The sequence below is a fragment of the Podarcis filfolensis genome, assembly GCF_964270895.1.
Source record: "Podarcis filfolensis genome assembly, chromosome: Z".
NCBI classification, from domain to species: domain Eukaryota; kingdom Metazoa; phylum Chordata; class Lepidosauria; order Squamata; family Lacertidae; genus Podarcis; species Podarcis filfolensis.
In genome coordinates, this window is record NC_139617.1 from 30,224,603 (window position 1) to 30,239,246 (window position 14,644).

Below are 14,644 nucleotides of genomic sequence, written 5' to 3' on the forward strand. Positions count from 1 at the left end.
AGGACTGGGCCCTAGCCAACATAATGGCTGGGGCAGGTACCACCAGGGGGAATGCATTGGGACACCCAATCTCAGTGATCATGGGCAGCAGGAAAAGTTGCATGAGGATCAGATAATGTAATTACTGAGGAGGGGCAATAGCTCAACCTTGAGCCTACCTAGTGGTGCTAGTGATTGCCTCTAGCGCATCTGTTGAAAACAGTTCCAGGAGATTCTTTCAGATAGTTTATAGAACTACCTTCACCACTGGAGTCCAGTAAGGACTCAATGATTTTGCAAAGTTTTTTGTAGACAAAATCATTCAAATTTGGAAAGAGGTAGACTCAACCACGGTAGAAGGGGCAGGAAAGGACTAGTGCTCTGTCTAGTCAAGTTGTATGGCATTAATTTCAATATGTTACCTATGAGGCTGCTTGGGTGAGTGAAACCAACCACTTGTCTGTTTGATCCTTGCCCATCCTGACTCATAAAATAGGGCTAGGTAATGGGCTCTGTGGAGGGGTGAATGCTTTCCTCTGTCGGGGAGTCATCCTGGAACCCCTTAAAGAAGCGGTTATTAAATCACTTCTTTAAAAAGCCATTGGACCTGGCCATTGTGGTCAATTATCGTCCAGTTTCTAATCTTCCATTCCTGGGCAGGTGGTTGTGGAACAGCTCCAGGCCTGTCTGGAGGATGCAGACCATTTGGACCCCTTCCAGTCAGGCTTCAGGCCCCACTTTCTGCGGCAGGCCCAGGGCCTGCCCCTTCCAATATCCTTCCTGCAAATTATCCTGGAGGACCTGGGAATGGCAAGGTCTCTAGAGACAATTTCAGCATTTTTGCCCAGGAACATGATCTCAAACTCCAATTTTGGCAGAACCAGACACAGATTCATTCCTGGCTCTGTTGAAAAAAATTCCCAGAGTGCAACCAGCAATTCCTACTGGGTGGTCCAGTTTAAGAGGTTAAAGGCAACTGGGTCTTTGCCTCCATGAGCTCCTGAAACACAGCAGAAGAAAGGGAGCTGCAGCAATAGCACAGAAGGACCCTGCAAAATGTTCCTCCGTTCTCTCTGCAAATGACAGCTGGTTGTGAATTGCACAGGAGGAGCAGGGTGACCTGGAAATAGCTTAAGCCAAGCCCAGCAGCTACATCAGAAACCCTCATGGCTCTGCACCTCCCTTGCCAGCATTCTGGCTCCTGCAAGCAATGGGGACATGAACTCACCTTTCTCTCCCTCGCTTAAAAACATATCACATGTGATGCTGCAAATGCTGTTTGCACAGGCCTCGCAGGAGAAACACATTTTGGTAATTTGGGTGTATTTACCAATTAATTCCGCTTGCTCACATAGCTGACGAGACAGGCTTTATTCTGCCCCACTGACTGTCCCCTTCTGAAGTGCTCCAGGACTGGCGGAATGGCAACACTTTCATGGGCATACTGGGGCAGCAGTGATGGCAGGAAGACTTCAGGAAGGACAGAAGCAAAATCTACACTCATATCCTGTGCTGCCTACTCTATAAAAGCACTGTTCAGAATAGTGGTTTGCACAACCCACACAGGAAGGTAACAGCAAAGTAAAATTGAAAACTGTAACGATTAATTGCACATTTACTCAAGAACAAATTAATTAGTTTAATTAATTCAGCAAAACTGATGGAGTTGATCCATAATGTCAGCTTTTCAAAGTATGAAAGTGACTCAAACCTGCAGCACTGTCCTGCCACTCCCCCCTACATCTTAGCACCTCCCCTTAGGTAATCCCACTACTCCCCCCCCCGGGGGGGGGGGGCGAAGTTTTGCCCATATTGGAAACCACTGGTGTACACTTTTAAAAATGAACTGTAGCCTGCTTTCATGTTATCCCTCTGACACATTTGTGGGAGGGATATGTTCACAAGAATAACAGGGGGTTGGACTACAAGATCCTTTGGATTCCTTACAACTTGTGGTCAATGCCCCTGAGCCACAGAAACATTTGCATCCATAGAACCTCCAGAAAGCATCTTGGTGATCTGATGTTGTGAGCTGAAGGCTACAAGAAGGAGGAAAGCAGCGGATCAGCTGCAGCACAATTGCTGACAGGATTGAGGCCTTGCTGGCATATGACACATGTGCTTAGAGATCTGCACTGGCAGCCCATTTGTTCCCAGGCCAAGTTCAAGGTGTTAGTATTAATATGTATTTATTGGCATCTGTCTGTCTTGGAAGACAATGGAGGAGTGCTCCTTTGGGGCTGATATGGGAGAGACATGATTTGTTGTAGGTGGGGAAGATGAAGGCATCTAGTTTCAATGTTAGAGATGCACCATGGTGTTTCTTCTCTCTGCGCTTTTTCCAGCGGTCATTCCTCCTCTGGTCACTGCTGTAGATACACTATCTGACTGTCTGTCTCCAGGCACTGTGGTCATCTGCAAAGGATTCCCACATGGCAGGGTTGATGTTGCCAGCCTTCATGTCAAGTTTGAAAACTTCTTTGTAGCACAGAAGTGGTCTGCCAAGCCATTAACGTCTAGGGACCAGTTTACCAACGAGATCACCATAAACCATATACACCCACTTGACTGTATTGATAAGCAGAACTGGACCTGCTGCAGATGCCACATTATTGTTTGTTAATTTTTCTTATTGACTAGCTGGTCTTATTTGAGGAGGAGGAGCCAGAGGAGCACCACTCCTCCACAGTCACTCTTTCCTAGAGGGGTGTCCACTGGGAGCAGCCCCAGCTCAAAGGCTGAAGGAAAATCTTTCCTGTTGCTTCCTGCTCTCCTAAGAGATCTGAGAGGGTTCCTGCTCACCTAGGCCAGGCTGGCTAGAAGAGTAAACAGCCATGCAAAACATGACAAGACCATGAACCCATATGTATCTGGAGAAAATCAATCAAATCATCAGTTTAGCTTGGGTGTGCCCAACAGCTGGGATCATAAAAGCAGAAGAGCCTGCTAGATCAGGCTAACAGCCTATCTAGTTTAGCATTCTGTTCTCACAATGGCCAACCAGATGCCCATTATGGGAAACCTGCAAGCAGGACCTGAGCACAAGAGGGCTCTCATCTCCTGTGGTTTCCAGCAACTGTTATTCATAAGCATGAATGCCTTCGGTAGCCCTCTGTTCCTCCATGAATTTGTCTGATCCTCTTTTAAAGCCATCCAGGTTGGTCGCTATCACTGCCTCCTGCAGCAGTGAGTTCCTTAGTTTAACTATGTGCCATGTGAAGAAGAACTTCCTTTTAATGGTGCTAGCACATTGCAAATGTAAGCAGGATCCAGTATGGTTTCAGATTGGATGGGGCACTGTGTGTTGAGATTCCTGTATTGCAGGGGGTTGCAACAGATGAACCTTGGGGTCCCTTTCAATTCTATGAGTCTATGATTCTATTATCTGTCCTGAATCTTCCAAAGTTCAGCTTCCTTGGATGTCCATATGTTCTATAGTTACAAGAGAGGCAGGAAAACATTTTTCTGTTCACTTTTTCCAGGCTATGCATAATTTTATAAAATTTTGTCAAGTCAGCTAATGCTAATTGTAACTGACATAGAAAAGTTGAATGATATCAATTAATTGGTTCACATAACAGGCTGTGGTTCTTGTTAATGTGGCTCTATAAGCTAAAACTTCTGATGCTTTTGAAACTGCAAAATCAAATTAACGAGACAAAATCCAGCATTCCTCAATATGCTGCATTCATTTTTTCTCACAAATGAATGAAATACTAGAGAAGGCCTTGATCTCACACAAAAGGAATTCTGGCAGTCAGTTCATAAGGAAAGGAGGGTCAATATGTGGGGAAAGAGAAGTTGGAGCAGATATCGAAGTGACAAAGTTTAGTTCTCTCAAGACTGCAATTGTAGGCTGCTTTAACAGCAGTATAGTTGTAGAGTTGGAAGGGACAATTACACAGTTGGAAGGGACAGCTCTAGTACAATGCCCTCCAATGAAGTTCAAGGGAAGTAATAGTACTGCTCTATTCTGCCTTGGTCAGACTTCACCTGGAGTACTGTGTTCATTTCTGGGCACCACAATTTAAGATGGATATTGACAGCTGGAATGTGTGCAGAGTGGGATGACCAAGGGTCTGGAAACCAAGCCTTATGAGGAACTTTGGAGGGAGCTCAGTATGTTTAGCCTGGAAAAGAGGAGACTGAAAAGAGATATGATAGCCATCTTCAAATATCTAAAAGTTTGTCACATGGAGGATGGAGTAAACCTATTTTTTCCTGCTCCAGAGGACAGGACCTGAAACAATGAATTCAAGTTACAAGAAAGGAGATTCTGACTAAACACCAGGAAGAACTTTCTGACAGTAAGAGCTTCCTTTGGAAGGTACAGTGGTACCTCGGGTTACAGACGCTTCAGGTTACAGACGCTTCAGGTTACAGACTCCACTAACCCAGAAATAGTACCTCGGGTTAAGAACTTTGCTTCAGCATAAGAACAGAAACCGTGCAGCGGCGGCGCGGTGGCAGCAGGAGGCCCCATTAGCTAAAGTGGTACCTCAGGTTAAGAACAGTTTTAGGTTAAGAACAGACCTTCAGAACGAATTAAGTTCTTAACCCGAGGTACCACTGTAGTGGACTCTCCTTCACTGGAAGTTTTTAAGCAGAGGTGGGATGTCTATCTGCCAGGGAATCTTTTGCTGTGAATCCCCCGGTGCAAGGGATTTGACGAGATGATCCTTGAGAGTTCCTTCCAACTCTACAACCCTATGATTCTGGCTTTTCCATTAGGAACAAACTGGAGGCAAGTGCAAGTGCTTATCCCAACAGGTTTTGTTGCTAATGTGCTGGGAGATTTACCATGCCATATTTACCCAATTTGTTCTCTGCCTAACAAGAACCAAGGGAATATCCCTTGCCAGGATATTGTACATCTTTAGTGTCAATATTTATGCTACAGAACACCACCACAAAGCAGGATGATTATCCCTGATTCGTGGGTAGGATTAACACACACTAATCGTGTTCTAAAAAAGAAAATCCACTGCAGTCTGGATATATTTAATGACTCAAATGAGACAGTAATGCCCACAGACTCTCCTTGACAGCTGGTGAAGAAAGCCCCAGAGATCGTGAGTCAACCAAAGACAGAGAAAGGCTAATATTTCAATGAGTTGCTCTTTGTATATGTATAATAAATAGGTATGAGAACCACAATTACAGATTACATGCAAATATCATATTCCTTCACTGGCTTTTACTTAAGAAAAGCCTGTTGTTAGGGATTCTTGAGTCATGCTCCCTGCTTTGCAGACAGTTGGACTAGATGACCTTTGGGGGTCTCTTCCAACTCTATGGCTATAATTAGCTAGACCTCCTTGCAGCTAGGAGGTGGAGAATCAGTTTAAGGAGTCAGAAGAACTGGGAAAGAAACAGAGAAATTATGTGAGAGTGGTTTTTTTAAAGGCCTTATGTGACGCCATGATGGCCCTGAAACTTTCAGGGGGAAACTTTCTTAGAAGAAGACTCTTAGAAAAAGATGACTCAGTGAAAGGGTCAGAACATGTGAGACCATTTCATGCATGGTGATGTATCACGACGGGCTTTCAAGCTATTCACAGAAATAGAACATGGAGTTAAGCATCATAATTTCCTCTTTCCAAAAAGTTGCCCAATCCATGAAAGGCAGGGTTTTAAGGACTGCATCTCTGAAGGCAGGTGAAGGCAACAGCCAAATAATACAAGGAATTATCCACAGGGGAAATGGCAAATGTATGTCCCCATACTTGCAGTGCCTGAGATATGTGGGAAAGATTATCTTAGATTAGATTAGAATTTTAAGGTGTGCCTGCATTGTGTCTATGAAACAGACATGAACCTTCAGCAATTGTCTCTGAGCTTGTTTAAGGTTGATTGTGTACTGTGGTTTTTGGTTAATAGCTCCTGTTACTCTTTTGTCTCATTTCAGGGACAGGAAAGCTATCCTGCAGAGGAAAGCATTCATTTGATTTGAGGACTGTTCTTGATATGATGTTGGAAGGGGAGAATGTTCCCTTTGCATTCCTGCAGCACCTGCAGCACACTGAGAGCCAGTGTGGTGTAGTGGTTAAGAGCGGTAGTCTCGTAATCTGGGGAACCGGGTTCGCGTCTTCATGCAGCTGCTGGGTGACCTTGGGCTAGTCACACTTCTCTGAAGTCTCTCAGCCCCACTCACCTCACAGAGTGTTTGTTGTGGGGGAGGAAGGGAAAGGAGAATGTTAGCCACTTTGAGACTCCTGAAGAGGAGTGAAAGGCGGGATATCAAATCCAAACTCCTCCTCCTCCTCCTCCTCCTCCTCCTCCTCCTCCTGTAGCATTATGATACAATGGCTTCTTGACTGATCTGCTGGCATGTGGTACTAAATTTCATTCACAGCAGTTGGGTGTGGTGTGGCTCAATAACAAATGTCATTGGACAACATCGCTCCTCTCTCCCCTTTCCATGCATGCATGCTTCTATTCCCCCATGAAAACAATAGGGAAGAACTGTATGGTGGTATACCTCCCCCAATCTTGTCATTTTTCTCCCACAGCTTTTCCCAGAAACAATTAGCTCAGAAATGAGCACCGCATTTCCATCATATTCCACTAGATATACTGCCCCAAATCTCATCACCTTTCTCCCACAATTTTCTGAGTCAGTGAGGTACCAAATGGATTTTTCTTGGAAGCAATTAATACAAAAATGTGCGCTAAACTATCACCATATTCCACTAGATTTCCAGAAGTGGCTTGAAAGCTCAAACATAATGCAGACATTAACAGCTAGAGAAACATTGAGGAAATGCAATGAACTGCTGTGTTAATGCACTCAGAGGGCTTATCCACACTTTCCTTTCCTCTGCTCTTTGCAGACAAGGTCTATGCTTTAAAGCTCCATGTCCAAGCGCCTTTTTTCCTTTTTTGCTCTGGAGCTTTCCCCATGAAAACTCACCTTTTAAAGCTCAATTGGGGAAAACAGCAAACTGTTGAAAACCCAAACTGACAGAGTAATAAAGAGTGGGTTTTTACAGGGAAAGCTCTGGGGTCCAAGCTTTTAAGCGCAGACCTGTGCCTGGAAAGAGCGGATCAGAAGTTACTTGCCCAAAGGTGGAAGGAGGACATTCTACCTACAAAAGAAGAATGGCAGATAAAGATGATGGACTATGCCGAATTGGCAAAAATGACCAGGAAAATAAGAAAAAAACATTGTAAACAATTGAAAACATTGGCAAGATTATGAAAACACTTGTAATGAAGCGAGAACTATGATAAAAATTGAGTTTCAAGAAAATATGGAGAATATGATACAATGCAGTTTGAAAATAATATCTAGGGAAACCATGGAGGGGTGGAGGGAAGTTCTGGGATTCTGAGAATCCTATTTGTAAAATGCTTATGATTTATGTATGATGATAAATGTTAAAAGTGAAAATGAATAAAAAAATTTGAAAGGAAAGAGCGGGTTAAAAGATTAAGTGTAGATAAGTCTCTGCTAGGTGCCGCAGATATTGGGACAGATAGGTGATGGATGATTTTCCTGGCTGTGACTGGACAACAACAAATAAAGGCTGGTTTGTAACCCAGTGCAATCTCACACCTTAAACTACACACCAGCTATTCTCACAACAGCCAAATGTTGATAAAATAAATGACTGTACAGGAAAATGATATCAGAAGGATATTGACAAGCTGGAAGGTGTGCAGAGGAAAGTGGCCAAGATGATAAATGATCTGGAAACCAAGCTTAATGAGGAACAGTTGAGGGAGCTGGGAATATTTAGTCTGAAGAAGATACTGAGAGATTGCATGAGAGCCATCTTTAAATACCTGAAGGGCTGTCACATGGAAGATGAAGCAAGCTTGTTTTCTGCTGCTCTGGAGGGGAGGACCCAAACCAATGAATTCAAATGACAAGAAGGGAGATTCTGACTAAACATTATGAATAAGTTTTTGGTGTTAAAAGCTGTTTGACAGTGGAATGGAGTCTCTGGGAAGGTGGTGGACTCTCCTTTCTTGGAGGTTTCTAAGAATATGGAGGGCCATATTTCTGGGGTTCTTTAGCTGTGCAGTTAGACTAGATGACTTGGGGTTCACTTCCAACTCTACAATTCTATGATAAGAAGAAGAAGAAAGGGAAGGAGAATATATTTTACTTTACGTTCTCAGGAGCAACAGCATTCAAAAGTGACAGTGAAACAACTGCCTCCCAGCCAAACTCCTGTCAGCATTCCAAAGAGCTGCTCATGGATTTATTATGACTTAACAAGTTAAATCATTAACTGCTTTAAAAAGCAGCCTTTGGGATTTCTTTCTGCATGAGGAGGGAGTTGGAGGGCCTTAGGCTGGCTCAATCAAGAAGGCACAATTCAAAGGATGCCTCACATTTGCTTGGCTTCCTTACTGAATAAACTACAGCCTCTATAGGAATGGGGAGGTTTTTTCTGAGAGAAAACACCCTTAGACCACTTTTAACAACCGTAGAGAATCCTGGGAACTGTAGTTTGTTAAAAGGGCTAGGTACTGTAGACCTGCAAAGATGGTGACCATAGCAAACTGAATCTCCCAGGATTCTTTGGGGGAAGCCATGTGACTGTTAAAGTGATACTACAGTGCATTAAATGCATGGTGCGGCTATGACCAGAGGGTGTGTGCATGTCTCTGATTTGCTAATGGCAGGAAGAAGAAAGGGACTAAACCTCAAGTTTAGGCCTCTGTCTTTAGGGGCAAATGAAGACCCATGAAGAGGGTTAGTCTGCAGGGCAAGCCAAAGAGTTGCATGGTTTCCATACCAATCCCCAACGTCACTCTCATGTTTTTTCTTGCCTGCTCCCCCCACTCCAGAGTCTTTCTCTGTTGCACTAATCCTGTTTCTAGCATCATGTGTGGAACATAGCAGGTCTTTTCTTGGGAAGGAGGCATTGAGAAAATGAGCGATACTCCTGCTCTGCTTATTATGATTGCTTTCATAGTTAATCTATATTATTAACAGCCTTATGGATCTTTTCCAAGAGTGAGCAAGCAGGAAACCTTCTGCTAGAGGGCAAAACTAGACCACAGAATGTGGATCTTGACAATATGCTCATTCTCCATCTTCTGTTCATTTAACTTGTGATATTTCAGTCTGTCAAGTGTGTAAGGCTGAAATCACGCGTTCAATACATGTAAGCTGCCAATGTACTATGTTGATTTTAATTTAAAGACCACTTGTCCAGAGTTTGGCGGGTAGAAGTGAGGTGGAGGGGTTGGGTTCAGTGGTAGGGCCAGGTTAGGTTCCTGACACCCCCACCCCACCTGGAGAGTCTCAGCAGAGGTTGGGGAGGGCTGAGCAGCTGGGGAGGGAGGCAACAACTGTTCAGGAGCTCGAAGAGAAGGGTGAAGTATTGTCATCTAGATATAGACCATCCATCCTGCAGGAGGGCACACTTGAAATCCCAACTCTCCTGCATCTTCACTAATTCCACCAAGCTCTGTGAGTGAGCGGGCGGTAAAATGGCAGATACAATTCACTGTAAACAAGAGTAAAGTGATGCATGTTGGGGCAAATAAATTATTAATCTCATATACAGTATAAGCTCATGGAATCTGAATTGGTGATGGCGGAGCAGAAACAAGAAGCCTTGGGAGCATAGTGGAGAGTTCGATGATGATATTGATGCAGTATGAAATGGCTGTGAAAAACCACAAGCAGGTTTGGAGCACAAGAGCCCTCTCCTCTCCTGCAGTTTCCAGCAACTGGTATTCAGAAGTATTGCTGCCTCCAACTGTGGAAGAAGAGCATGGTCAAATTCATGGAGGAGAGGGCTATAAATGGTTACTAACCATGAGAGCTATGCTTTGCCTCCACATTTGGAGAAGGTAATGCTTCTGAGTATCAATTGCTGGAAACCATGGGACTCTTGCACTTTTATCCTGCTTGCTGATTTCCCATGGGCAACTGTTAGGTGACTGTAAGAGGATGCTGGACTGGATGTGTCATTGGCCTGATCCAGCAGGCTCTTCTTACGTCCCTATGTGTTGAGCACCACGCAGGACAGATGGAGAGCCCTAAGCACAATGAATGTCTTATTTATAGTTGCAAGCTGCTCTGATAACTCTTTTAAGAGGATCATGAAAATACCAGAATCTACAACTTTTTCACCACAAATCTGCTGCCTAGGACCTTCTTAAGAGAGGTCTCACAGATTTCTCATAGACAACACCTTCTGCTAATAACCACATTTGCCTCTCTGGCTCTCAGGTTGTGAGAAGCAGATGCTTGCCATGTTATCCCCACCTCCCACATGATACTTTTATTTTTGATAAGGGTAACTTAAATTTACATAATAAAAAAATGATTGTGCATTTATTGGCGGTAGCCAGAATGATTCTTGTGCATTTCTGGAAAGATTTACATTTAAAAGTTTGGGATAGTGTCCTTCTAGAAAAATTAATATACAAATGGAGCATCGCCAGGTGCCTAAATAAATAGGATAATGTAGTACCACTTCAGTCCGACTTTATCTCCTTTGTAGGTAAAGAGGAACAGGCCCAAGAACCTCCTCCAGGCTATGAAAAAATTACTTAAAACATTAAGCTAGAATGTAAGGTGAATGTAGTGATAAATTTCTCTTGACATGGTAGAGTATCTGATTTGGTTATTATTTATGTTTATTTAATTCAAAAAATGTGCCCATTCTATAGCTCTAAGCACAATTTCCCAAGATGTCCTACATGCTATATTACATGTGTTGAAGTCCCTCCACCCACAATGTAATGACTGCTTGCTTGCAACAAAACTTTTTGTAGAAAACTAATAAACATTTAATTAAAAAAAATGAAAACAGATTGCCTTGATTGCGAGCTTGCATTCCTGCACCACAGAGGATCATCTCTTGAGGATCTAGCTTTGGATCTGGCCTTGGAGCACAGGTTGGGGTTTTGTTTTGGCTAGAGGTCCCTGCCTGACTCAGCAAGGGCTGGGGTGCTTGCCAAAACCTCAGCGAAGAAGGGCACTAATCTAATCCATTATCAGTGGCAGGCTTCTGGGTGAAGAGAATGACTGCAACAGCTGAGATCTTACCCGCATACCTGCCTCCAGCCTCATTTAGATACATGACACATAGCAAGTGAATCAGGTATGCTGCAAAGAATCAAAGGTTCATAAACAGAAGCTGGATTACCTCCGAGAGTCATCCCAGCCTCATAGCATTTCCGAAGGCGGCAGGAGGGACAGTTTTTCCTTCGGAACTTGTCGATGGTGCAGTCATTTCGGCTGGCACAGAGATACTTCTGTTTACCTAAAATCATTAAGAGAGCATATCATGAATACAAAGTGGCAATCCTCCCCTTACTAGAAACAAAGAGCATCAAGTACTCAAAGCGACAAGCTAAAATAATACAATTGTAGGGTTTTAAAGGTCCCCAAGGGCCATCTAGTACAACCCCCTGCATTATAGCTAAAGAATCCTTGACTGGTGGTCACCCAAGCTCTGGCGAAATGTTCTTTTGCCAGGGCAAATTATTAACTATCATTTATGCAAGCTGTGCTTTAAAGCTTAAGATACTGAAGTAAAACTAAAAATGCGGTGTAATAATAAAACAACAACACAAATCAACATTCACTTTACACATTTCCAGCTGGTGACTAAAGTAAATACATTTTTTTAAAAAAATTAACACACACATCAAAAAAACGAAGATCATGGCCACTGGGCTCATCACCTCCTGGCAAATAGAAGGGGAAGAAATGGAGGCAGTGAGAGATTTTACTTTCTTGGGCTCCATGATCACGGCAGATGGTGACAGCAGTTACGAAATTAAAAGACGCCTGCTTCTTGGGAGAAACCTAGACAGCATCTTAAAAAGCAGAGACATCACCTTGCCGACGAAGGTCCGTATAGTTAAAGCTATGGTTTTCCCAGTAGTGATGTATGGAAGTGAGAGCTGGACCATAAAGAAGGCTGATCGCCGAAGAATTGATGCTTTTGAATTATGGTGCTGTAGGAGACTCTTGAGAGTCCGACGGACTGCAAGAAGATCAAACCTATCCATTCTTAAGGAAATCAGCCCTGAGTGCTCACTGGAAGGACAGATCCTGAAGCTGAAGCTCCAGTACTTTGGCCACCTCATAAGAAGAGAAGTCTTTCTGGAAAAGACCCTGACGTTGGGAAAGATGGAGGGCACAAGGAGAAGGGGACGACAGAGGATGAGATGGTTGGACAGTGTTCTCGAAGCTACCAGCATGAGTTTGAGCAAACTGCGGGAGGCAGTGGAAGACAGGAGTGCCTGGCGTGCTCTGGTCCATGGGGTCACGAAGAGTCGGACAGGACTAAACGACTAAACTACAACAAACAACAAACACACACATCAGCAGTGGTTTTAGTTTAAAACAATAAAATCACATGCTATTTATTTTTAAAAGTCTGGGGCGCATTTAATACAACCTTCAGCCTGTGCCAGACATGACCATAAAGGAAAAAGGGATTGGGAGGGAGAAGGGAAAAAGCAAGGACAGGCATGAATTCTTAAAAGTTAACAGTTCTTATTAGAACAGCTGGGATGGAAATGGTTCATGTAGCTACCTGGCCACGCTCAATATGTTACTATTAGTATATAAAGCCCTTAACAACTAGAGATTAGTTTACCAGTGCTCACCCAGATGCCTATGGGAAACCAGCAAGCAGGATTCAAGCCCAGGAGCAACTCTCGCCTCCTGTGGTTTCCCTGAGAATACAATAAAAGCCTGTTGGATGAAGCCAATGGCCCATCTAGTTCAGCATCCTCTTCTCACAGTGGCTGACCAGGTGCCTGTTACGGGAAACTTGCAAGCAAGTATGAGAGCCCTCTCCACTCTTGCAGTTTCCAGAAGGATTGCCTCAACTCACCATTAATAATAATAATAATAATAATAATAATAATAATAATAATAATAATAATTTATTATTTATACACTGCCCATCTGGCTGGGTTTCCGCAGCCACTCTGCATGGTTCCTAACAGAATATTAAAAACACGATAAAAGATCAAACCCGAAAAACTTCCCTAAACAGAGCTGCCTTCAGATGTCTTCTATAAGTCAGATAGTTGTTTATTTCCTTGACATCTGATGGGAGGGCATTCCACAAGGCGGGCACCCCTACCGAGAAGACCCTCTGCCTGGTTCCCTGTAACCTCACTTCTCACAGTGAGGGAACCGCCAGAAGGTCTTTGGAGCTGGACCTCAGTGTCTGGGCTGAATGATGGGGGTAGAGACACTCCTTCAGGTATAATGGGCTGAGGCTGTTTAGGGCTTTAAAGGGCAGCACCAACACTTTGAATTGTGCTCAGAAATGCACTGGGAGCCAATTTAGGTCTTCCAGGAACGGTGTTATATGGTCTCAGTGGCCGCTCCCACTCACCAGCCTAGTTGCCGCATTCTGGATTAGTTGTAGTTTCTGGGTCACCTTCAAAGGTAGCCCCACGTAGAGTGCATTGCTGTAGTCCAAGCGGGAGATAACCAGAGCATGCACTACTCCTGTAAGACAGTCCACCGGCAGGTAGGGTCTCAGCCAGCATACCAGATGGAGCCGGTAGACAGTTGCCCTGGACACAGAATTGACCTGCGCCTTCATGGACAGCTGTGAGTTCAAAATGACTCCCAGGCTGTGCTCCTGGTCCTTCAGGGGCACAGTTGCCTCATTCAGGACCAGGGAGTCCCCCGCCGCCAGCGGCTTCATATAGATATTAAAAAGCATGGGAGAGAGGACAGAACCCTGAGGCACCCCACAAGTGAGAGCCCAGCGGTCTGAACACTCATCCCCCAACACCTCTTTCTGGACATGGCCCAGGAGGAAGGAGTGGAACCACTGAATAACAGTGCCCCCAGCTCCCAGCTCCTCTAGATGGTCCAGAAGGATGTAATGGTTGATGGTATCAAAGGCATTTGAGAGAGGCCTCTAATTATGGAGACAGAGCTTAGCCATCATGGATAGTAGCCATCAGTAGCCCTCTCCTCCATGAATTTGTCTAATGAATTTTACAGCCATCCAGGTTGGTGGCCATCACTGCCTCCTGTGGGAGGGAGTTCCAGAGAGAGAGAGAGAGAGAGAGAGAGAGAGAGAGAGAGAGAGAGAGAGCGCCTCCAATGAGCCTTCAGCTTTTTGAAGAACAGAACTAGGGACACTTTGGAAGGAAAGTGAAGACAGGAGAAAGACAGCCTCAAAAGCAGGGTGAAGGACAGGTGAAAATGACTATGAGATGCACATAACTTATGTAGAAAAATCATTTAAATCCAGGCTACAGAAGCTTTGAGAAGAAGGAGCAGATCAAAAACAAGGTTGATAAGGATTCAGAAGATAATAATGGGAGAGGAGTTTAAGGGCTTGAACAGCCAAGGAACACAGTGAGAAAAGGAAGGAAAGCAGAGTAAGGATGATCATTAGTCAGTGAGAGGGGATGAAGGAAAGTTTTTTAAAAATTATTATTTTAAAGAATTGGTACATCAAGTTCAGGCTTACAGCAGGGCAGGAAATAAACCGAGTACCCATGGCAGAGAAGGTAAAGTAGAATTGACTTTAGAAGCTGAATAGTGTCAAGAGAGCAAGTAATAGAATAGAGAAAGCCAAGAGGGGTCAGGAATAGAAAATCTGGAAAATGAGCAAAAGTTGGGAGCCTGAGTTAACTTTATCTACATGTCTCCAGTAAAGATGTTTGGGAGATGGATTGACTGATCCAGAGCACTTTTGCT

The 14,644-nt window shown here is 44.0% G+C and overlaps 1 protein-coding gene and 1 long non-coding RNA gene across 3 annotated transcripts in view; both read right to left on the reverse strand.

Annotated features, from left to right (window-relative positions):
- The window catches only part of LOC310754565, a 632,985-nt gene that overhangs the window by 298,322 nt on the left and 320,019 nt on the right, over positions 1–14,644 (reverse strand). The window lies entirely within an intron of this gene.
- The window catches only part of AR (androgen receptor), a 260,564-nt gene that overhangs the window by 102,325 nt on the left and 143,595 nt on the right, over positions 1–14,644 (reverse strand). For both annotated transcript variants that reach the window (XM_083596370.1, XM_083596371.1), the window contains exon 3: positions 11,100–11,216. In XM_083596370.1, the coding sequence (XP_083452496.1) occupies positions 11,100–11,216 (117 nt within the window). The remainder of the gene's footprint in view (positions 1–11,099; positions 11,217–14,644) is intronic.